Below are 25,137 nucleotides of genomic sequence, written 5' to 3'. Positions count from 1 at the left end.
AAAATTTGTGCTGTCACATTTTTTTGCTTCACGTGGTCCAGGACACTGCTGAGTCGTCCATGAGCAGAGTGATCATACCTCCCGTTTTGGCAGGTGCCGGCACCGAGTTTGCTATCGACATCAGCATTCAGGAAGCACGACTGCTAGAACTACTCTGCGTATTGTTGAGCCCTCCAAGCTTTTTTTTTTTTTTTAACTGTTTAGCAATGCACGGCTCCTGTTCCCTCTCCATATTTTCTTCCTCTCTGGCTCTGTTTTTGAGCACTGAAGTTAGTGATGAACCCGCCGCGGTGGGTCAGTGTCGGCTGCTGACCCGAAAGACGCGGGTTCGATCCCGGCTGCGGCGGTTGAATTTCTTTGGAGGAGAAATTCTAGAGGCCCGTATGCTGTGAGATGTCAGTGCACGTTAAAGATCCCCAGGTGGTCGAAATTTCCGGAGCCCTTCACTACGGCGTCTCTCATATCCTCAGTCGCTTTGGGACGCTAAACCCCAATAAAGCAAAGCAAAGCAAAGCAAGTTAGTGATGAATCGACACGTTTAAAATTGCTCGCATATAAATCACTTATAAGACCAAAATTAAATATGCCTCTGCCGCACCAAGCGTATTTCGTCAATGCAATTGAAGCAGTTCATAATCGTGCCACTATATTGATCCGCTCTTCATAGTCATACGACGTCGCATTTCTTCGTTGAAAGCGATCAGAACTACCACCCCTTCCGTTCCTTGGCCGCATTGCGAGTATCACCGTTTATCACAAATTCTTTCATTCTTCACTCAATCGGTCACCGCGTATCACAGCCGCAACACGCATATCTCACCGCACCTGTCATCTCCTTCAAGTTGCCCAGCCACACTCGCACTTCGTTCTTTTTTCGAGCAACAACGGTCTGGAACGACCTACCCGGTAACATCGTCAACATCGCTTCGTCATCTACGTTTCAAGAACACGTTACCGACCGCCTTCAATGCTAAATAGTCGTCGCTGTTTGCTCATTTCAGTGAATGCCCACCCCTTCTGTAATACCCCCCCCCCCCCCCCCGGCGCAACGGGGCCTTTAAGGTAATAAAATTGAACTGAGCTGAACGCTCTGCGCGCGGTTTGTCGCTAAAAAAAAAGGGGGGGGGGGGGGAGGGGGGGGGGCATTTGGTAACCGAACCTAAGTGTCTGGTTTCTTCCAGGCTCCGTTTCATGAGACGTAGCAATGTTTCTACCATCGGGTGAACGATGCAACGTGAGCGCAAGTATTTCAACGCTTCAAACTTTGGCGAAAACCTGTGAACCACGTTGAAAAGGTCGCCCGTTCGCGCAAATGCTGCTAGCGATTGCAGCAAGCCACGAGGACTAACGCTAGGAACGCCTGCGCTGAAGAAGCGCATCAATGACAATTTGCACGAATTGCGTGTGGGTTACGCCAGGTGTACCATCGGAATTGCATCATCGCCTGTCGCCCGTTGCGTTCGTAGCGGCATCGTCGTTGCGTGGCCGCCCGTATCGCTCCGCGCGGTAAGTGCCACAAATATGGCGGACAGTTGGGGCCGCTCTCATTCTGTCCATGCTTGTGCGCATGTCGAAAGCGAATCGACGTTATCAATGCTCCTATGGCCTGCGATATACATCATGGCTGAAAAGTTATCCTGTTCTTTCCACTTAAGCACTAGCTACAACGAGGAGACGTTTATCTGCGTTTCTGACGCCGCCTGTCACCATGCTGCAGGCATGCTCATGTTCCGCACGGCCCTTGCCACGGCGTGTTACGCGCGACGGCAGCGAAGGAAACGTTCGGACCTATAAGGTCGCCCGTTTAGCGTGGGAATGGGCGTAGGCGTGCTTTTGTTTTGCCTTTGTATGGGGAGGACCGCCCCCCTTCAATGGCCACCCCCGAGCAGGACGAGGTGTCACGCGACCGGCCGAAAGGGGGATGGCTCCTGAAATAGAGCCGCTCGTCTGGCCGAGATCAGCGCATTTTTCTTCGCGCAAAGCCTGTCATCTGTGGACACTCGGGCAAAACCCAGCACGACACGCGTCCAACCTCCCGAACGCGCCACGGCGCTGTCCGCGAGCGGCGCTGCCGTTGACGTGAGTGCCACTGCGTACGACGCTTGAAGGCTGGATCCGGCCTGACCACTACCGGCGCGCGCGCCTCAAAATCCGGTCTGCCGTGATGTCCGTCCGAAGCGCGACCTTCTGAGTCATCGCTTTAATGAGGTTTCGCCGGCCGACGCGAGTAGGCCGTGTGTGCTTTTGTGTCTTTTTCCTTGAGCGCGTAATCGACTTACACCGACGCACGAAGGCTCGAGGAGGGGATCTACCGGGTAACGCCGAAGCAGTTCAATCGCCGCTCCGTCCGGGCGAGCCCCCAACGCGTGCGACGCCGCTCTTCGCGACTAGTTCATGTGGTGGATGCGCGACAGAAACACCGTCGGCCTCGACCCCCCTTCAATGAACGCGCCTCCGCTACCCTCTCACACGTAAGCGCGCATGAAATTCTGCCAGTATTCCTTCATAATGCGCGGTGCTTTATTCGCCTTCGCTTTTTAGCGCCATTTCTTCGCACTCGAGTGTACTACCTTACTGGCTTCCCTGCGCTGGTGCTCGCTGAAGCAGCGGGCGTAGGTGGGCATCTGAGCTTGTAGGCGGCGCGCAGGCGTTGCAGTGTTTCTCGTCCGTCGCACTGCATCGCCCCAGTGCTCCCGCATTGAATCTGTCCATCGTCATGGTCAGCCGCTGGCGTCTTATATGCCCATTTTCAAAATATCTATTGGCCACTTCTATGCAAAAGAAAGCTTCTAGCAAGTGCGAACTTCGCATCGGTGCTTTTCAAGACGAATCCCTGTTTTTGCTGTCTGAATTCAACGTTGCAACATGCCAACAGTCATCGCGGTGTAAACGTGTATCTGCACAGATGCAGCTGAGAAACCCCGCCGCGGTGGTTTAGTGGTTACGGCACTCGGCTGCTGACCCGAAAGACGCGGGTTCGATCCCGGCCGCGGAGGCCGAATTTCGATGGAGGCGAAATTCTAGACGCCCGTGTACTGTGCGATGTCAGTGCATGTTAAAGATCCCCAGGTTGTCGAAATTTCCGGAGCCCTCCACTACGGCGTCCCTCATAGCCTGAGTCGTTTTGAGACGTTAAACGCCAATAAACCAAACCAAGCAGCTGAGAAACCTGCTGTCTCGTTTTGAAGGATCTGATCGAACATACACCCTTCCAATTTGTTGGTTTGGTTTATGAGGGTTTACGCCCCAAAGCGACTCAGTCTATGAAGGACGCTGTAGTGAAGGGCTCCGGAAATTTCGACAGCCTGGAGTTCTTTAGCGTGCACTGACATCGCGCAGTACACGGGCCTCTAGCGAAATTTGGCATCCAGCGAAATGTGACTGCCGCGGCCGGGATCGAACCCTTTTCCGAGACAGCAACTGAGCACCATAACCACTCAGCCACCGCGGAGGCCTTCTTCCATTTCGTGGTGCATAATGTTTCTGTCGGCTAGGCAGCTTGCTTGTTCGTGCAGCAATTCAATGCATGAGGCGGCAGTCAATGGCCCTTGTTCTCTAATAACGTACGTGCTATAGGATACATGACTATCTCCAGTAAGAATTAGTTACATATCTGCATCCTCTGCAGCGATAAAGCGCCAAATCAAGCAGCTTACACAGCACTGGTTCTGATCCATCTCGCTTCCTCTGGGTAAGCTGCCACTAAGTGGTGGTGAACTTCTTTTAGAGTCGATGCGCCGCAAGAATCAGTGCAGTATATGCTGCTTGTTTGGCTTTTGTTGCAGCAGACGATGCGGGCTTTCAATTATTTGACTGAATCCGGCAAGCAGCATGTTATTAGAGAAAAGGGACCATATGGATGCCTCTTCATGCTTTAAATTACAGCACAAATAAGCAAGCGGTGTAGCCGAGAGAAGCATCACGCGTTGCATTTAGCGATTCAACACGTGTTATTTCAAAAAATTGAAAGGGTGTACAGTCGCTCATTCTGTGCCTCAAAAGCTAAACTTCTCTTTCGAGTTTTCTCCCGGCCGATTCATTTTTCTTCTTAGTTTTTTTTCCCTTTCATCTATCTTTCTCTGCGTCCCTGGCGCAATACATTGTATTTTTCGTCCCTCGCCGCAGTCAAACTGTCTTTTGCACATGAGTCTTTCTCGCTAACCGCTGAGTTACGTGAAATCGACTCGCTCCCCACCTTTAAGGATGCGCGCGTAGGCGAGACGGCGCAACGGTGGTTTGGTTTAAGGCGCCGTTTTCTCCTTGACTCGAAAGGCCGCGGCTGCGCGTCGCACATTCGCAACGCCAAACGCTCGTCTCCAAAAAGTTCGCAAGAGCGAGGCCGGGTTTGCAACAGCTCCTCGCAAGACGCTGCCAGCCCGAGCGAGCGAGCGCAGCACAACTATAAGCGCGACGAAACTGAAGGCCGCGTGCTTTCCACCGTGTGTTTACGAACGAGCCTCGCTCGTTGGAATCGAGCGGAGGGTGCGCTATGCGTTTTCAGGCTATCGACGTTAAATGACGTCGATAGTCAAATGACGTCGATAGACCGCTGGACGTTTTCCCGTCGCATAGTAAGAAGACGCTTTCTGCCAGGTGCCGCGTCCGGTACGTGCTCAGTGGCCGTGTTTTGGGAGTGCCAGATGCTTCGGGGAACGGGCGCGCCGTTCCCACCATTTTCACACTGCGAAAGAACGCATACAGCTGAAATCGAGTGTTGCTGCACTTTCACCGGCTCATGCTAGACTGCTGAAGTTTAGATCGCTCACTCCGACTTATAGTTGCCAACAAGTGAGACATACGCTACACGCAAGCGTGAAGAGCTGCCGCATTTAGACTGCAGGCAATGGCGGCTTTCTCGGTAAGAGCACGGACCTGTGCACCCTGACCAACGTCTCCGGGCCTCCCACCACGCGTTGCTTGGTTTTCGAGATAAATTTTGCCTCTCCACTGAACGCCGTACATTATCTAGAGCTTGGATCAGTGTTACTAGATTACTGTAACTTGTACTAAAAAGAGTAGTGTAAACTAAGCTAGCAACACTGGCTGGACGCCCATGGAACAACTGCGCCGCGCTCCCATTAGCTCTCGAGCCGTTTCGAGCGCGCCGCTGCACCAACCGAGGCGAAGCCGAAGAAAAACTGCGGGCAAAGCAACCGAGTGACATCAATCTATACTTGTGCAGCAAAGACAGTTGATTTTATGCGCGGTTACATCTTACCGCTGACTTTAACTAATCCGCATTCATTCCTTTTTTAATATTCTGCGAAACAAGCAAAACAGAAGCACATAGCAGAAAGTGAGGGGCGATTCCTTGGGATGTGAAGCACGTCGCAGTGGAGTCGAAGAGAGTCCGGATGAGTAAACGCCCCGTACCGCGACATGGGCAATTTGGCTGATTTTTATCTCAAACTTGCGGAACCGGGAGGTTCAGTGTGGTTCTCCAGCCGAACATTTTTCACTCGGGGATGTCGCCGCTTCCCTCCCCGCTGTACCTCCATCCTTGCTTTCATTTCCCCTCGACCCTGGGCTCTGTTTGGGTCCACTAAACTGACAGCTCGCCGAAGCTTGGTACGGACATCCGAGCTCGTGAACCACCGTTGGCACTGCTGGCCGCCTTTCTAGCCCGTCACAAGCACACTGTAATGGCGTATTCCAATCGGCGATCCGGAGCAAGTTTTCTTCTGACTGGAAGTTCTGAATGGACTGGGACAGATATCTTGCTCCTTCGCGGATTCGGAGGGCTGCTCCAGATCGCTGATTGGAATGCGCCATTAGTCTCTGATATCCTCCTCCTCTGATAAAAAGCCGTGTGACAAAAATATATACATTACACAGCGAAAACACATGGACTGCCCTCTTTCTCGGCACACGTGAGAAGTACGGGCGCAAGCGTCAACGAGTCTGACTCCTCGACAACCGTTTCTGGAGGCTTGGTCCCCGCGTGCGCCGCCCGAACGGGTGCGCGCCCGTGGATGCTCTCTCTGGCGCATGGCAACGGCGGATCCCTGCACGGCGCGTACAGCGACCGAGCTGTTGAACCGTGGTTCCGTCATTCCTGCGCGGGGTGGCTGCACGCACTGTGGGGAGCCGACGCAGCAGTCTAGGGCGCCACGCCCGGCGTCGCTACCTGCTGGAGCTGTTCGCTGCGCAGCACAGCTGTAAAGTTTCGCGAATCGCGAACAGCTGGACTGGCACGGTGCTTGGGTTGTCATGCAGCGGTTGCCCCAGTTCCGCAGACCTCTAAAAGCGGTCGAAAGTGGTTCTTCTGCCCAATGCTTAGGTCAGAGTGCATTCTGGTCAGCTTGTTCCTCTTCCTCCACTACAGCGACACTTTTATCCCTCCCTTCACTACGCGGTTCGGGTGTCCATCCACATTGAGGCAGTTACTGCAGCTAGAGTTGTTGTCGGGCTAGTTGGTTATCGTCTTGTAAAGCCATAGAACATTGTTCTAAAAAACAGAACACAAAGACTCATAGACAGGAAGAGCACAACAGTTACAGCGCCTTTCCTTAATTTCCTCGTAACAGATTATTTCTTCTTAACCCCCTCTCACGATACCGACATCCTAGCTCGCACTTAAGAAGGAAGGGGGGAGGGTTTGGGTACGCCCACGGAAGGGGCTACAGGGTTTCATCGTTTCACCAGCTTCGTACCAGCGGAGAAAAACGTTATAGCTTTAATGGGTTAATGTCCATATATGCGGAACTTTTCATTCTCCCCTTCACGTAACTGCTGGCGCAGTGGCGCAGCGGTTACGTGATGCGTCACTGGCCTGGAATGGCAGGTGCTGCCACCGGTGGGGCTTGTGAGACCCAGGTTGCTCATCCCGACCAGTCAATTTAAATGCCACCTGCGTGGGCAGTTTGCTCACAATCCCGTGGGCAGGTCAACTTTAGTTGCCGCCTGCCACGGTGGGCAAGTGGCAACCTCTTTGGGATTTCGCTGGGAATTTTTCGCTCACGCCGCCGCCATCGACAACGATGCCGAGTTTTGTGCTGAACGGGACCCTTAACGCTACCGTGTTAAAATTCTGAGACAGGGGAAGGAAAAAATTGGCAGTGCCATAAGACAACGACAATAGCAGGTTGAGTTGAGCACGCCCGAATGCTTTGTTGATCCGACTTCCTCCTCTTCCGACAAATCGTTAGGAGGAGAGGGGGTTGGGGCATGAAGAAAGTATGACGAAGCTGCTGTCCCAGATATTCAGGGGCACGCTTTGGACAATTGAGCTTTGCTGTAATAGAGAGAGCCCAGAGAAGCTCTTTAATTGGATAAACAGGTAATTCAGCCGGCGTTTCAATTCGCTGGCTTGCTACTCTGCGTGTGGAAGGGATTTGGGGGGAGAAATATGAAATGAGAGAAGTGTTGGAAATTGGATGACAAAGTTGACCGCATAGGGAATACGCTCTGAGAGTGCTGAACGGAAGGATTAGTTTTTCTAGAAGACCAATGCCATTTCAATAATCGAATAAAAAAGTTCATAGCGCGTCTTTGCTGCCTATGGCAGGCTAAAGGTCCTAATACACAATCGAGTGTTAGAGACACTTGAGTGAGTGATTCCATAAGATGTTCATAATGCACACGATCCTCAGCATACGCTAGGCATTCTAACAAAATGTGCTGCACTGTTTCTACTAAGCCGCAGTTGTCGCAGCACGGACTGTTCGTTCAGACGAAGTCGATGGCAAAGAACTCGTAGATGGCGAGGAAGCCTGGGTGACAGTCTTGATCTGAGTTTTGGGTAGATGGAGTGCAGACGTCGGCAAGCTCCACATCCGGTTATTTTTTTCTTCGTGAGCGCTTTTTTTAGCTACCTATAGACGCCTCAGACCTCGAGAAATAAATCAACTTGTAATTCCGGTGTTGATGACCTCTGCGCGCTGCTTCTTCCGCTATTTTGTTAGCTGCGACTCCACAGTGAGCTGTAATTCACTGCATGAATGTAGTAGTGGCCTGTGGCAGTAGCCTGTAACTAATGTCGAAAGAAACTGGCTAGTGACTATTTTTCTTCAGTAGGTTGGACACCGATTGTAGCGCTGTTTTGGAGTCCGTGAAGACAATCCAACGGCCAGGGTTTCGGCGCAAGATACAGAAGACAGCTTCTTTAATCCCGTGAAGCTCTGCCGCCGTGGACAATGTCTTCCGCTGCAGGCGATAGGAAAACGTTTGGCCTGTCAAGGAGACCACAGGAGGAAGACTCCTGTGAAGTCGAGCCATCTGTGAAGATGTGGATGTGTGCAGAGTATTTCTCAGCAAAGAAAGTCAGAGCAGCTGGCACGACCAAAAAAAAGCGGGAGAAGTTTTCTACAAAGAAAATTTTCGAAAACGCAGAAATTACACAACACTATCGTTTGCAACGAGCTAGACTTCCTCCAGCGGATAGATCCTTGTCCAGATACCAAGCCATCAACTGGCGCCGGTTACAAACTTACACCTTTCCAAACCCGGCCCTCTGGAGTCTTATGTATACCCAGGGCAATTTTCAGAAAAATGCGCAAACTGCGAACTTAGGGCCACCTTGGACCACATACTATGGGAATGCCCTCATGCTCCCCGGGAGGGACGAGGTATAAACACAAAAGATCAATGGGAGACCTTACTACTGAGCTCAGACTCGGCGACTCAGTTACAACTCGTCCGACTGGCCGAAGCCGCCGCCGAGAGTCAAGACTTTTCGGCCGTCGTCTAGGCGGGTAGCCCTCTGGCTACCCTCTTTCTGTTGGACATTAAAAGTTTTCCTATCCTATCCTATCCTTGCGCACACACCATCCAGTGGGCAATGAGCGTATTATACACGCACAGACCTCGCCATGGCATGTTTCTTCACAGCGTTAGCTTCGTGAGCAAGGGCGTCCGCAGAACTTTTTCCAGGGGGGTGCACCCGATGTCTGGGGATGGGGGAGGCGGTAGGTTTGTAGTTGTTTTCTACTAGGGCATAAATAATATCCGTAATTCCAAGGGGGGGCAACCGCCCCCCCCTTGCCCCCCCTTCCGGACGCCCATGTTCGTGAGGAACTACCGCTGGGGTAAACGGTGACCGATGGTCAGGGTAACGGAGTGGACTCCAGGAAAAAGCAAGCATAGCAGGCGGCGGCAGTGAGGAAGGTTTGGCGGGGATAAGGTGGCCGCAGCTGGTGCAAGAGCAGAGTTGGAGATGAGTGGGAGAGGACTTTGTACTGCAGTGTACGTAGTTAGGCTTATGATGATGAAATGGTGTAAACGGCGTCGTAGCACGTCGTACCCGATGGAAGTCCCGCGTTTACCTGCTGTCCAAAAACAATGTCTATGGGTCCAGGACAGTATCCTATTGACCGTAAAATGTCCAGTTGCAACGCAGACAGCGCAAGGCCGTGCTGTGTGAGGAACCAGCGACGAGTTTGCGGACGCGAAATATGGTCTTCCTAACCGGCGGGAGTGGAGATCCGTCGAGCGCATTACACGGGTCATTCCGTGTACGCGCGCGTACGCACACGTGCATCTCGACGACGCAGCAAGGGGCCCACCGCGCGCCTGGAAAGTGCGCCGACACAGCTCGTGCGCGGTATTTTGATTCCCCAAGCAGGACTTGGGAAACATGTACACATACATAAGCCGGGACGCTGTTTGCGTTCCAGCTCTGTTCAGAGTTTCCCTTTTCTTGCTTTCTTTTTTTCCTTGCAACACCCAGCGAAGTGCCTCATTGTTTGCCGAAGAAAAATGACGTAAACACGTTTCCACTTGCACCGAAATAGCATCGGAGAGAGAGAGAGACTGAAGCCGGTAGACTGACGGCAAAAGGCGGACGTCGCAAGGATTATGCTTTAGTAAAACGAGCTTCTGGGCAAGTTGGTTACTTTGCTTCCACATCACTGCAGCGTAAAGAAGACGAGCACAAAGGAAGAAAACACTTGTCCGTGTCGTAAGTGTTTTCTTCCTTTGTGCTCGTCTTCTTTACGCTGCAGTGATGTGGTCGCAAGGATGCCCGCGCGAATTTCGCTTCTTTCTCTTCCATACGCACGTAAAAGACGCAAAAACGCACTCCTATGTAGCATAGAAATGGCATGATAGCTTTGCCAAAATGTATACGCCTGTGAGAAAACCGCAACGTCACTTTTTTTTCTTTTCATGCGGAGAAAGGCACTGCGCTAATGTAATGTAAATATATAAAACATATATGTCCCCACCCAACCGCCCCCTCCAAGAGTTGCACATAAATCTACCCCTGCGTGGACGTTGCCGAAAACTGCAAAAATTTCCTCAGTTTTGAACTTTCATTTTAAACGTTGCACCTTCGCCACCTAACGAGATGTTGAAACTGTGTATCGAAATTTAAGTTGCGCCAGCCATATGTGACATGGCAAAAGTTTTACTTATGGAATGGCAAAACGCACGGTGAAATTAAAGATGTCAATATCATCCCTTCTTAATGCAGTAACGGATGCAGTCTGCATAATTCTGATGTCTGCCTTTGTTACGGAGCGACAGATGTGCTAAAATGCAATTATGATGTTTCTATGCAGTTCGCAAGATTCGACCATTTCTTGACATCACTGAGGACTGTGCTTTCAGCAGTCATAAAAAATGCCGGAAGCTTATAAATCTAAAACGCTGCAGTGGCTACCGAAAGAGACCATGGCTCTTCGTCTAGTGCGGTTCGCCCACCATGCACTGCTGTCCACAGCTTAGCGCAGACAAAGAAGAAAAAAAGTTCGGGGACTGCGAGATGCGTGGGATGCTGATAGATGTGAGAACTCTTTTGGGTCCGCTTTGCAAACAACTGTGGGGTCTCCTTCGGGACCGTTCTGGAAGTTATGAGGAGAGGAAAGGCGCTCGGTGGTTTTCAGAGTGATCGTTGCCACGCTATACGACAACACGTGCCCGACGCAAAATGCCAAGAGTATATGCAGCTACCGCTGTAAAAGAAACAAATATGCCGCTAAAGTCGTCCGCTCAATTTGGTCGCAAGAGCATCTATCGTAAGTGCGACCGTCGCAAAGTTACTATTACTTGAAGAGGATAAACTCGCATTTAGTTAAGTACTTTACGAAGCAAGTTTACACTGCAAGGCTGCATTATCGAAGGTGATATGCGTCCCATTACACAAAAAGAGACTGTTCGCCGCTAGGTAAACACAGGCAGCAAAGCTGAACACTCGATCCGCGCCTTCGCGTGTGCACCTTTACAACTTGCACCAGTTACAACATCGAATCGGAACAGCAGTTATTGCGCTGTCTTGAAGCGCGGGTACCGAAAGCAAAACCCATAGATTTCCCAGTGATCCGATAGGAGGGCACAAAATGTCGCGAAACGCCAATAAATGTTCTCTTCCTGATTTTTCAGCTGTGAAACGAAAAAACTTTGATTGTAAATCGGGGTTGAACTTTCATTTATTTATTCAGGTTGATTCACAGGCTCGAAGCGTTGGAGTATTGTGTAAGGGGGGGGGGGGGGGGGGGGGGGGGTTACATAAATAGGGGTAATAAGAGAAGCGTGAATGACTTGATTATATAATGCTGATTGACTGTTAGTACTCATTAAACAGTAAGAACATCATTACACAATGCTAACTGACTGTTAGTACTCATCATAAAACAATAAGAACTTCATTATACAAAAGTGATTGATGCGTCAGTAATTAGAAAAAAATGGCTGTTATTTCGGTCCTGAAAGAAGCTGGATCACGAATATTGACGATGTGTTCCGGAAGACCATTCCAGTGAACAATAGCCTGCGGCAAAGCGGATGAATTGAATGCAACGGTTTTACCTGAAAGGCGTTGGAAGCTGAAATGGTTGCATAACCGGCGCGAGATGCGATAAGGTTGCGCAAGAGGGAGAGTCGAATGACTATAGACTATCTTGTGAAATAAGCAGACTAGGGCAATTAATCTTCATGATTGCAAGGTACAAAGAGAGAGCGATAATTTAATGTTTGTGATGCTTGAGTGACGGTCATAGTTTCTGCAGATGAAACGCGCAGCACGACTTTGAACTGATTCAAGGGAATAAATTAAATAAGCCTGGCGAGGTGACCAAATGGATGATGCATACTCGAGTTGCGGACGAACAAATGTTTGATAGGAGAGCTTACGGGTAGTAGCAGGAGTTCCATGAAGATTCGGTTTAAAACCGGAAAAAAAAGATTAAAGTATACGTCGAATTCCGTTTTCGAAATTCGGTTACGCCGAAGAAGGTCAGTATCGCTATCATGCAAGCCATAGCTAGCAGGCTCTTCACAACGAGTTACATTCAGTCAAAGGAGAAAATTAAGAGAGAGAGATAGATGAATAAGAAGAGTGAATGCGTAATGAGACAGCCGTATACTGTTGAACGAGCAGTGCAGCTGTGAAACTTGAAGCATTGCTCAGCTAGCTTGCATGCCTTTGCAGAACTGTAGGACCACCTCCTCGCTGTCTGCTAGTGAAGCGCTGTTTTTTGTTCACTATCATCATCACCCGCCTAGAGCAGTTAGTTGGCTAAGTGGGCTTATCTACTGCATGTTCAGACTATTACACAAAACCATGCATAAGCGCGACGAAAGAGTTGCGTTCTGGTGAGGGTTGAGCGGCAGTTCCATCACTGCCATCAACACATGCCCCGTACTCGGGCTCATCCCAGCGCGAAAACCCAACGATAACATCTCAACCTAGTTCACAGAAGTAAACTTCCCCTTGTGTTTTTGACTGACGGCTATATTATTCATTTGTGTTACTTTCTTAATCACGATAGTGCTTCCTTCTACAAGCACAGATCCAAGCACGACCATTTGTGCGTTGACTACTGGTTAATAGATTGCTCGGGCTGACAAAACCGCTGTGATAAGACTAAGTGATTTTGACCGTACAGGAATACTGCGACAAATCTCAGAAAAATTAATTCATCCATCAAAAACAATACTCCCCGAAAAAAACTGAAAGCTGCATTCGGAAATAAACACCAAGAAAAGTTCATCGAATTTTCAAGAATTAAAAAACGAAACTTTAAACCCCTAGTCGTTACATAGATTGCGGAGCATACATGCTGAACATACTTGGTAGGCAGAGTAGAAGCACGCGGTCAACTTCAACTTTGCTGTAACAAAGTTTATTCGTTCTCCTTATCAACTCTGCTGCAGCGGTGTTTGATTATGGTGAAGCAAACGGAGGAGGGATAGTGTTAAACAATTGCCCTTCCTCCATGAATTGTCAGAACACAGCTTTGCTGACACATTATTATGATTAGGCCAGGCTGTGCCAAACGGTGACGATCAGCGAACCTAAGCCAAGAATGCCGCCAATAGTCCAACCAGTTCACAAGCCAGAATTGCGCTCGGAAATTAATAGCGCGAATTGCGTAAAAAAGGCGTAAGTTTATAAGTTAGGCGAGTATTTTCTGCTGGCATATGCTGTATGAATTTCGGTTTTGAGTTGAATGCAGTTTTCTTCAGGTCCATATATTTTTATTCGGCGTGGTTGATCGAAATGAGTAAAAAAAAAAAAGAACCTGGAAACTATAGCAACTGCCTGAAGATCACCACTGTCGAGGCAGTGAAAGGCAGGCGTGACAAGGTGACCGAGCACGCCTACATTCGGTTCAGGATTGAGGGATTGAGAGCACTCTGCAGCTCGGAAAGCCTGTTTAAACACATGTTATAATTTCATCCACGTCTTTTCATGTACGTATACTGAACGCACGTTTCCCTGTCCCTGAAGGCGACTCACTCACCGAGTATTTTAGTTTTTACTTATCTAGCAGTTCTACCTGCTGACGACCCCGCTTCGACATGCCCACAGACGCAGAATGCGTTGAAGACGAGACTCCTGTAAGAAATGACGGAAGTAAACAACGCTAGGTAACGGCTGCACCCTACTGCCTCTCTCGTAATTTTCTACGAGTGCCTTTTCCCGAGATTGCGGCTGTGTGGGAGGCAGGCCTGTTCGGGGTAACGTCCTCGCGACTACATTGTCTTCTACAAATAACGCCGCCTTGTCAGTGCGGACACAATCGGTCTCAAGCCGTCGCGCTGCAAACTGCGTAGCCGGTACAGGCTTCGAGAGCGCACAGGACCGACGAGCGACAGAAAATTCCGGTGAGGCTTCTCCTGGCATTTGTCACGATCAGAACTTGCTTGAACAAAAAGCGCTGATAAAACTGCGTACTAACTGCTATAGTAGGATACAACTTAAAAAAACAGCAGTTGCTAACACTGGGCCGCGGTCCGCGGCGTCTTGTATTACTCCGCTGGCCAATCGCAGCTGTAAACGAAATCAGGTTTTTAATGCTTGACTATATCAAACAATCCACGAGTCAAAATCCAAGAGCTTATAATTTTTTTCTTGTGATAAGCTTCTTGTGTGCGTAACAAGAAACGTTTAAGCAGCGAACTACTTTTTTGTCGCGTAGGAATTCTGTGCGCGGAGGCTGAATGTGGGCGGAGCTTCACTGCAGACTTAAGTTGTATACGACTATAGCGCATCATTTAAATAGGACACAATTCTGGCTAAGGAAAATACATAACGACCCTAGTTCTGGCAACTTTCGACTCTTCAGTCAATGACGCCACGGAAGGGCCAATCAACAGTTAAGCGTTAGTGGGTTTTTCATGAGATTTTTTGTTTGAACTTGTGTAGGTTTTTTGCATGTTACTTGCTCCCTCTTCATGTGTGCATGGGAAATAAATAAACTGAAACTGTCACGTCGCGCCTTGAGAGGGCCTTTAGGCATCGGTGTCCAATGAGTGGCACTTGAGAGCTGCAAGGAAGTTTAGCATGTGACGTCACATTTTGCAGTTTTTACCGGCCTCCTCTCAGGCCCCAAGAGGTGCGTCCTCAAGGAGAACACGTCGTCGGAGCTACCGCTCGTCGTGTGCGACACGCGCTCGTCTTGGCACCACGGAAGCTTGTTACTAGTTTCTCACGTTTGGACATCTATAGAATACACAAAAGCTATGCGTGCTTCTGCTGTAAAAATTTGGCACCGGTTGAAGCTAAGAAGGCAAGAATCGACACTGCAAGTGCTCTGGACGGCAGACTTTGCAATACTGTCTTTGAGAACCACGGATATAGGCAGCGATCCAAGAGTCACCCATCATTATCCTTTTAAAAATTCAGCCTTATGCAAGCGTGTGTGGTGATATTGCGGTGCAAGCAGCTGCATCTGCCATCCACAAACATTTGCAGTGTTACAACACTGGCTTAATCCAGGCCAGCACTCTAAACATCACAAAATATGACAGCTACACGGATGAGTGGGCAAATGTTGCCGCTCATCCTTCGGCCAGCGCATTTTTATCCATTTAAGGATGAAACAACGGTGATAATGCGCAATGCTTGAACCGGTGTTTAAACTCGCGCATTCGCCCACACGAAAGCAGGTGATCGTCAAGGTCCACTTGTGACCACTTGGAATACAAGTGATTTCCGAAGTGGGACCTACCAGACTTTGCGAACTGTGTTCCGCATTGAGCTTTGCGTAGGGCTTTGCAACCATGAATGCCTAACTTTGTAACTTTAATAACTTATTTAATAAGCCTATGCTTCAGTCTGGTCTTCCCAATTTCCTCCAATCGGTCTGTTCAACGTACTGTGTGTAATATATATCCGAATGTTGTCGTTAAAGGCCATTTATTGTTAAGAAAAAATTAAAAAAAAATATTGAAGGAACAGGTGTTCCTAGCCGCGGCATCTGCCATCGAAACCAGAAGCACCTGGGCTGTGGCTAGCGGGAATAAAAGTTCAGGGAGAGGGAAAGAAAGGGGGAGCGATAGTAAGAGAGGATAGTAGTGCGGCGATATACACTATTTACAAATGCAGGATATTCAAATAGAAATGAAAGTATATCCGAATGAACATTTGCATATTCGACTAACCAGACAGAACTATTATCTTATTATAAGAGCTGTCAGCAGTTTAACCTACTAAATTTTATTTGCTATTTGCGCAATTACTGCGGTCGAAATTGTATGAAATCAGTGGTCAATGGCGCTAAATAGGCAAGCTGCACTGACCCTGTGAGTCTCATAAATTTGGTATATAAATGGGATAAGTGTGTTGTTCTGTGGATGCATAAGCTGCATACATGCATACATGAATTGGAGTGTCTGATTATAGTATTTCTTGTGCGTGATATATGCTTAGGTGGTTTTATATGCAGTCATCAGGAACAGTGTGACCCTGCAGTCCTGACGAATGTTTTCCTTTTGCACTTTGGTAATATGCGTTATACAAATATTTGTCACGTGTATTCTGCCCAACTAGATAGTGACCGAGGTATATTTTGTGAATATTTGCTGGATGCAATAATTGCCTATAGGACCCAACTGGCGTATTGGTGGTGTCCAACTCGTGGATAAAAAACACGACTGTAACGAATTTGAAATTCCAATTGGAACCAACTTAAATATCCAATTGAAATTTTCTGTGGTTTCTTAACTGGGGCGTGGTCCTTTTTGACCAATAGTCCTTTTTGTCAAGTGGTCCCGCTTTGAAGAGGTCCCTGTCAATAATCCACTTCAAGCTCCACTTGCGAAATTTGCATCTGGGAGAAGCCCATCTCGCGACGCACTTCCCAGGGCCGATTCTGGTCACTTTCAGCGTGAAGCAGTTGTAGCACTTTGGCATTGACTAAACGACAATGACCTACATTTGGCAAACGATCAGCAGGCTTGGGTTTAGGAATTCTATTCGCGAAATTCGAGACCTAGTATCACGTGGTGCGCGCAAAGAGCTACGCATTACGCATGCGTCAAGGTTCCCCACGGCGCTAGTTTTAAAAGCCACGCGCTCCCATGTTCACTGTAACAGTGATCAGCACTGAGCCGGGTCCGTCCGACGCATTTTTAGTCAGAGAAACGCCCCTCCAAGCCTTCAAACACACTTTCAAGATGTGCTTCCGGCCACTGCGTGCATCCATGTGTTCCGTCACAGGGGCTACGAAACGGGAGGGGTACAGAGACTCAAAACTCGAGCAAAAGAATGTCATGGAAGCCTAACATTTTTCCTTCTAATGACGAGCATCAAAACGTGACGTTGCATGGTAGCGGCAGGTCGATCGGTGCGCCGCTAAGGCGTCCCAGCAGTTAAGCAAGTTAGGTGTTTCTTCCCGTCCGCGATGCCCCCGCGACCTGTCGGGCAGCCGGGTAGCGTGCTGTGTTTATCGCTGATTCCCGGGACTCACGTTTCTGTCGCCTTTTCTCACGTGCCCGGAGGTCATGATAAGTGCTCGTAAAGTGCGCCGGGAAGCTGTAAAAGGTGTTTGCCTCCCCCCCACCACTTGACGGGAAGACTGTGAAGATGGCTCGGCGCGTGCTCCGGGCGACGCCTGTCCCGACAGTCAGGCGCTGTCTCTGTCGCCAGCGAGCCCCGACTGAAGATACCGTTTCCCGAAACTGCAGAGCGGGCACCTGGTCGAGCGCTGGCATTCCCTGGCAGCATGAGGCGGACGCGCGGGGACACTTGGCCGGAGCCACCGAGCCGGCGCTGCTGCTGCTGCTGACACGCGCCGCGGAGGCGGCTCCCCGTGCCAGCTGGTCACAGTACGTGCGTCTCTCCTACCGGACACAGCGCAGCGCTCGCGCGCACACGACCGTTATAAGTATCGCCCCATATTGCACTCCCGCCGACCATGCGCCACAATGGACAGTGAGAAAAGCACCTTTTCTTCTCTCGTCGCTTGTGTGTTATTGGGCGCAACGTATCAGCAATGTTCCGTCAAAGCAAAGTTCTACCGATAATATATTAGTACGAAGCATGAGCTCATCACGTGTGCCGCAAAAGCAGCACATTTCGCGCAGCTCCAAGCAAACAGTCTGTCCAGACATTTTGCAGCTATATATGTGCAGGAAGGCTAAGCACTGACCCAAACACGTGTTTTACTAGAAATATTGATTACCTTGAAACTGACATTCTCAATCAGCAACACACTGCTTGCTACACCCTGCTCCAGTGGTAATTCATTCCTGCCCTTGAATGAGAACAAAAATGCAGGCAGATAAAGCAGACATAATATGAGCTGTGTGCTTATAGGTGGTGCTGCACATTTTTAGTCCCCCTGCATTTGTAAGTGACAACACCAGGACCGTTACAGGGGAGGTGTAGCGCATTTGACCTGTTCTCAGATATACAAGGCATCAAGTGTTCCGTTTTTCTTTAACAGCAGGCCCATGTTACCGAGTTGGTTCAGAAACAAACAAAGAAATATGCTATACAGCCATCTGTTGCAATAAGCAGATGGCTGTGATACTACATAGAAGCTCTTCATGGTCTGAATTCATTGCTCCATTGACACAATGGTCCCGATACTTGCTGTTCCACATTTTCTGCCCACTTCGCAAGCACAGTATTTTTCTTTTAGCAAACAGTATGAAATTTATATATTCTGAACACCATGGCATAAAAATCAGGAACTTCTTGGTGAAGTCTGACAGCGAGTGCTTGTGGTTCTTTCCGTACTTTACGAGACACAATGGCTATGAAAACTGACTTGGACAATTCCATTATATATACACACTCATGATTGCTCTAAGGCACACAAATGACACTATACTGCAATATGCAACAGGAGTACATCCAGAGTACCTCTTGGCTGCACATTCTAAACAGCACTTGAAGGTGCTTAATTTCAGCTTTAAACTTGGAGGACATATTGTCAAGCATCCAGAATGAGTGTTGCCAGGGCAAGCCCAACCCACCTTAACCTTTGAGATTATGTTGCTCAAAATGAAACATAATACATATATTCTATTTATGTTGTGAAAGTTTATGACTAGCTCTGTTTAGTATTAATTTGTTTGCTGTACAAGTAAATAACTGGCAAAAATCAGCAATTTTCAACATGAACATCCCAGTACAGTTCATCTCTAAATCATCCTCCTTTTGTAATAACATCCATTGTGCACTTTTGTAGTGTAATGTTTTGAATAAACCAGAATTGAACAAAATTAAGTCTTACCGATCTTACTCAGACAGCATTAAAGTTTTGAAAATCAAGCCTAATGCTAGAGCAGTAGTTTCCTAATTAGGTTCTATACAACTTAAAAAAAGAGCAGTTGTTAACACTGGGCCATGGTTCATGGTGTCTTTTAATACTCCGCTACCCAATCACAACAATAAACAAAATCGCCCCGCCGCGGTGGCTGAGTGGTTACGGCGCTCGGCTGCTGGCCCGAAAGGCGCGGGTTCGATCCCGGCCGCGGTGGCTGAATTTTGATGGAGGTGAAATTCTAGAGGCCCGCGTACTGTGCAATGTCAGTGCACGTTAAAGAACACTAGGTGGTCGAAATTTCCGGAGCCCTTCATTACGGCGTCCCTCATAGCCTGAGTCGCTTTGGGACGTGAAACCCCAATAAACCAAACCAGTAAACAAATCAGCTTTTTAATATCTAACATAATAATACGAGCAAGTTATAAAAATTCTCGAGCTTATAATTTTTTTTTCTTGTGATTGGCTTCTTGTTTAGTAATCGAAAAAGTTTTAACAATTGACTGCTTTTTTGTCGTAGAGAAATTCTGTGTGGCGGCCCTGAATGTGGACGGAGCTTCACTGCAGACTTAAGTTGTATCCGACTATACAGCTACGCTTCTGGACAAATTGAATATATACAACAGCAGTGAGGTGCTTGCTACATACTTGTGAATATGCCACAGAAAGTCCTCTCCACTCGGTATCAAGCAAATGGTCCTAAGTCTTTGCAGTTAGCTAGCTAGCATACAATGCCTAAGCATCCCCCTGTCAACTTGTCAAGGATGCATCCATCTAACAGAATAATTCACGAGCCAAGTACTGAACAATGCTATGAAAATAAAATTACAGAAGTATGTCTGCAGCTCGGAGAACCAGCAGTCTCAAGAATTCTGAAAATATTTTACATGCTGATGCTTTTGAGCTTTTGATGCAAAACGCATTAAATCCGACTCCCACAGTGTTAGCAAGGCCTAACTTTAACAACTTTATAGGTCACCAGTACTTGACAGATGGGTGAAACCCTTCATCCATCTCTCTGCTTTTGTTCTAGATAATAGTTAAAAGGAATATGACAGCACAATGTCATAATGTTATCAGGATCTTGCTCGAAAGTATGAGTTTTGCAGCACATTGTGCAAAGCTCACTTGTGCCTGTTTTCCATCTACCAGTAAGACCAAAATGGCTGTCGGGAGGCAGGCGGCTACAGAGGATGGTGCAGCAAGAAACTGTAGCTGATTTGGCACGCGCATTCAAAGTGCGAAAATGGTCAGCAACGTTACTGCCAGAAAGAAGCAAAGGCCAATATGCTCTTCTTTCTTCTGTTTCAGCCAAACCTTGGCCACCATAATGGAGCAAAACAACACATTATCAGTCATCATGTTCATGTAAGTACCCTAGAACAGCAATTTTTGTCAAAAAAAGTATTCTGCTTAAATATCAGACCTTCATTTTTTTTTCATCCCAAAACTTATATGTATGCAAAATTTGATCGGTCTGACTCACATTTCTTCCCAGTTTTGTATATGGAAAACTCTTTAGCATGCATAAGAAAGAAATTCCAGCAACAGTCTGTAGTTAGGCCATCATAATTATGTCTAAAACTGTAAACAGAACTGCAGCAATAAAATGAGTAACGATAGTTTTGCTCGAGCAGCAGTAACGGGCAGCCACATTGCATAACTTAACTGGAAAAGCTGGAGTACTATGTGCTGCACAAACATGACAGTAATATCCAAATACGTATTCAGTGCACATAAAAACACCCTACAGGATTTCAAAAAATTTGAAGTTACACTACATGCATTATGGATACACATGAAATTCGCACAGGTTTCACATCACCAGTGATATCATTTTACCTTTTCTCACCCTTCGGTGGAAACCTTCTTTCAAAGTTTCCGTTAAATGTGTCTAAAAGTTTCTTTATAAAGATTTTCATTAAAAAATTTTTCTTTGTTAACACCCTGAAACTGAAGTGCCTGTTATGTGCAGTCCAAGAAAGAGTATCAAACAATGTTAGGTTAGGTTAGTAACAAACTTGAAGTCGAAGTATGATATCCATGAGCAAATATGAAATAACAATTATTGTAACTGATTTGCAACTTTAACTTAGTGCACTGGCATGTGTAACATGTCAGAACGGCACCATTCTTGGTTGATTTTTTAGTGCACAGGACCCTTTATGCATGCTACTGTAGCGGATTGCAGGTTGAATTTCTTAAGATACCAGACTTGAAAGCCAAATACCAAAGCAAATGGTCGGGTTTTCAACTCCTGGGTTGGAAACCAGACCTTGCGACTTGACCCAGACTTTCAGGTTGGCGCAAAATTTTTCTGACTTTTTTACGGCATTGGACAGAGTTCCGCACCACAAGCTTTTAAAGAAATTAACACAGTTTAATATTCACAGTGATGTTCTTGTGTGAATTGTGGACTTACTTTCATTCAGCATTCAGTGCATTCCATGGAGTTATTAACACTCTCTTTCATGTTGCCTCTGGTGTACTCCAAGACAGTATGCTCGGTCCCTTGCTCCTTTTAATATATATTAATGATCTATGTAGCCTGTGTAGTATCTCGAGATTGATTAGATGATGATGGGTATGTAATATACCTTAAGGTTTCTAACACTGACTGATTATCCCATTTATCAGAACTAGACGTAGTAAACTCATGGTGTTCTCTGGTTAATGACATGAAACATCACAACAAAGCTGATTTCCTTCACTCATAGTTGATCTCTCATTCCAACCACTTGCATTATTACCAACAATAGTGCCAAACTTACTACTACTATATACAAGTACCTTTGCATGCACCTTTACTTTGACATAACATGGCCTCACCATATTAACAGTACAACCCTAGAGTATGCTGGCTGTGCTCTCAAATGCAACCTTAAACATGCACCCATGTACATTAGAAAACTTAGACCACACTAATGTGGCCTAAAATCAAATATGCGATAACCATTTGAGACCCTGACCAAGCCTACCCAATCACTAACATTGAATCCTTGCAGAGCTGTCCTGCTCAATTATCTTTAGACTACCCTCACATTACTGGTGTCACAGATTTAAGAGAATGTGTCAAATTGGAAAATATATCACATTCAGTGATGCTACTGATAAAATCCAATTTGGAGCAATTTTTCGAGCACTGAATTTCTCGCGCTTGCGAGAAATTTCCAGTTTGTAGCACTTTGGAGCAAAGGAAAGTCAATTTAGGGGCATTTCAGAGCACTAATATTTCCAATCTGGAGCATTTTGGAGCAATAAAACGTCAATTTAGAAGCACTGCGGAGTATGTCATTTAGTTTTTAGTTTCCAAACCTCTTAGGTTGCCAAACAATGCTGGAAAAGTTTGTCTGATGTAAAGATGAGCTACACCAATAAGTTGTCACTATTGGCAAGGCATCACACCTAAGATGTCTTCAGTTCTGTTTTATGTAGTATAATTTGCGAGGGCACGTTTGCGACATTGCGAAATTGTCATACACTTTTTAATTGCAAAGCACATACACTGCATAACACACAGGCAAAGTAGCTCCAATGTGGTGATGTGTGGCTCTCCACTTTTCTTTATTCCTTCTTAGACCTGCTCCATGTTAAAATCTCTCTGGTTATTTAGTAATGTCAGCCAGTTTTGTCATGTTTTTTTCTGTGCTTTCCTCAGTTGAAAGCAATGATTCATCGCCTCTGTATCCTTGTGAGCCAGGCAGGACATGATTGGTCCCCCTTCTTGCTGAAGTATTGCACTAACCCTGCATGACATATAATGCTTGATTTTTTAAAACAAATGACGGAGTGCCAGGGTCACCATGTTGCACAATTGGAACACATGGCGAAGTACAAACATAGCAACTTCGTGCAGTTGTTCCCATTTAAAATGAACACTGGCCTAATACAAATGAGATTGATGCGGCATTAAAAAGTGCATTACGGTTATGGCACTGAGTTTCGGATAGATTGAATGTCCCCGGACACGGTGCTCGGCTGCAACGAAGATGCAAAGAATGAGCGAGAATGAGCGAAGAGCGAGAATGTTCCCGTAATCTTCATCGTGAATGTATTATACGAGCTTAAAAAATTTTCCGTGCACAACGCGAGAATGATGGTCGATACACATATGCTACAAAAGGAAAAAAATCCTTCACGCGAGCCCTACATTGCCCTGTCTTGCACACACAAACGCTCGTGATTTCTGCCACGGAGCGCAAAAACTGTTTCGGGCAACCACAGCGGCTCAAGTGGGCAGAGCGACGAGGTTCCAACAAGATCGAAATTTTTCGCCTCGTTGCACCGCTCAGCCGTTTGCATGTGAAACCGCCTTTAGGTGTGAATCTCGACGTGTGTGCTGCTCGTGTTTTTTGAGTAAGAGAGAAATTGGCAGCGGCTCGAAAACGTGTACCAAAACTTCGGCGCACCGAAGGTGGCTTGTGCATATATGGCATAAGGAGTACACCATGGAAGTCCGTGTTGCGATGTGCGTTTTTATTATTCCATTTTCTGCAAACTTTGGAACAGAAAGAACAGAGGACGAATGACAATCATGTTCATTATAATTAGGCTTCAACAGACCTTAAAGTTTTGAAACGCTGGCGACAACTATGGTTATGTCTGCCGGGATAGCCGGCGCCTGATGCCGCGAAATTCGAAAGCAGCGAGGCTGCAGCAGTTTGGCATGACTTTCCTTATTTTTATCAGGATGGCGCAGTTAATCTGGTTTGGCACACTGTGGCGCAAGAGTGGGATCACTGCATATTGTTGTAAACACGCTCGTTTAACACTTTATCACTACCCATTGTGTCAAGCCGATTTCTTTGTCACCTCATTCCATCCTTCCACGCAGTCATCATCCTTTCAAAGAGTGTAAAAAAATTTCTACAGCTCGTTTGCTGCAATAGAAACATGTAATAATACTGGGTCATGCTTTTTGTCATATTTTGTGCATTTAGTCTTTTTTTATTCATCTTCAAATAGTTTTTATTTTCTTGGTTTCTGTGTATTGTTTATTAATGTCTAATGAAATATTAATCGTAATGTGTCCTCCTCCCCCTATGTAATACCCTCCCTGTGAGAGCCTTTACCGCAACAATGAATAAATAAAAATAAACAAATTCAGCACGTGCTCTGATAATAACTTTTCAAATTTAATATACTATACTGAGCACGCAGCATTTATGCACTCCATCAGGACCCATAGCCATGAAGGTAGCCCATATTCTGCGACTTGCCGGCTGAATTTGCGCCATTTGTTAATACCAGCACCAAAACCACCTGGGTTGATAATACTGGTGTGTATTCCTAGCCCTAATAAAATGAATTGGCTTGCTTCATGTATGATGCAGGGCCATGTTTGGTGGAAGCACATTTCTACTGTTCCTACTGTGCTACTGCTGCCAACGCAAAATGAGAGAAAATGCCTTCGCACCTCTGGACAATGCATCAACAGCCCCCCACCCGCAGGCAAGTGACAGGGCGATAAGGCTATAGCCATTTACATATTTTATTTGGTCAATATTGATGAGCAAAGAACTAAGAGACCACAATAAAATACCTTAATTCTAAATGTTCTAAAGCACACAGCAGTGAGGGTTCCAGATCAATTCAACTAGGACTGAAGCTTCAGTACACAAGCATTTTTGCATGGTGCCTGCACCAAAAAGTGCAAGATACACCTCAGAGTGCTATTACTTATTGAAGTCTTTTATATTTGCTCAACAGGTAGCAGCAAACCTTGCATCGCAGCAAACTCAAATCATACCAAGTGGACCACCTCCAAACTATGATGCAGTTGTCAAGAAAGACCCGGCAGATTTAGAGCCACCTCCGTATGAAGTTGCAGTGGCCAGTCTTCAAGCGAGCGGTTATGTCTAAGGTGTGCAGTGCCAGCTTATTTATTCAATCCTCCAGCCTTCACAGAGCTTTCAAGTTGCACCATGTACATGTGTGTCCAATCGACCAAAAGGAAGACTTCTTACAGCCCTCCAGAGAACTGCAAGGTGGAACTGTGCACATTATGCAGACTGTAGATGTGAGCTCGCATTGCGCCAAGCCACGTACAACACTGAAGTGAAGCTTATTTATTTACCCTCCCATCATCAGTGACTTTGCTTTTGCTGACAGTTTTTATCATATTCACATAATAAAAGCTTTAAAGGTGGTTCAATTGTGGCTTCTCGGCCAAGCAATGCCTCAGAGTGACAAGGCTGGAAAC

General features: G+C 47.0%; 1 protein-coding gene across 4 annotated transcripts; it reads left to right on the top strand.

Moving 5' to 3' along the window:
- The first annotated feature begins 2,257 nt into the window (after nucleotides 1-2,257).
- Nucleotides 2,258-25,089, top strand: LOC149350679 (uncharacterized). Of its 4 annotated transcripts, XM_089579778.1 has the most exons (5): nucleotides 2,258-2,471; nucleotides 17,350-17,490; nucleotides 20,247-20,303; nucleotides 24,269-24,386; nucleotides 24,645-25,089. In XM_089579778.1, the coding sequence occupies exons 1-5, from the start codon at nucleotides 2,395-2,397 to the stop codon at nucleotides 24,795-24,797; spliced, it is 546 nt and encodes a 181-aa protein (XP_089435904.1). In that variant the 5' UTR covers nucleotides 2,258-2,394; the 3' UTR covers nucleotides 24,798-25,089. The 4 variants fall into 4 exon arrangements, with proteins under 4 accessions (XP_089435904.1, XP_089435903.1, XP_089435905.1 ...); XM_089579777.1 differs by lacking the exon at nucleotides 2,258-2,471 and having other exon boundaries at nucleotides 16,846-17,490; nucleotides 24,269-24,390; nucleotides 24,649-25,089; XM_089579776.1 differs by lacking the exon at nucleotides 2,258-2,471 and having other exon boundaries at nucleotides 16,887-17,490.
- Nucleotides 25,090-25,137: the final 48 nt, after the last annotated feature.

The sequence above is a fragment of the Amblyomma mixtum genome, chromosome 3 (assembly GCF_055824585.1).
Source record: "Amblyomma mixtum isolate Tamu chromosome 3, ASM5582458v1, whole genome shotgun sequence".
Lineage (NCBI taxonomy): Eukaryota > Metazoa > Arthropoda > Arachnida > Ixodida > Ixodidae > Amblyomma > Amblyomma mixtum.
Note: the sequence above shows the minus strand (reverse complement) of the source record. Positions and strands in the feature narration are given on the sequence as shown.

Coding starts and splice junctions, on each gene's coding strand:
- LOC149350679 (XM_089579777.1), top strand. CDS start 17,249: ATGGCTCGGCGCGTGCTCCGGGCGACGCCTGTCCCGACAGTCAGGCGC. Junction 20,304..24,268: donor TTATCAGTCATCATGTTCAT/GTAAGTACCCTA, acceptor TGTATGATGCAG/GGCCATGTTTGGTGGAAGCA. Junction 24,391..24,648: donor AGCCCCCCACCCGCAGGCAA/GTGACAGGGCGA, acceptor CTCAACAGGTAG/CAGCAAACCTTGCATCGCAG.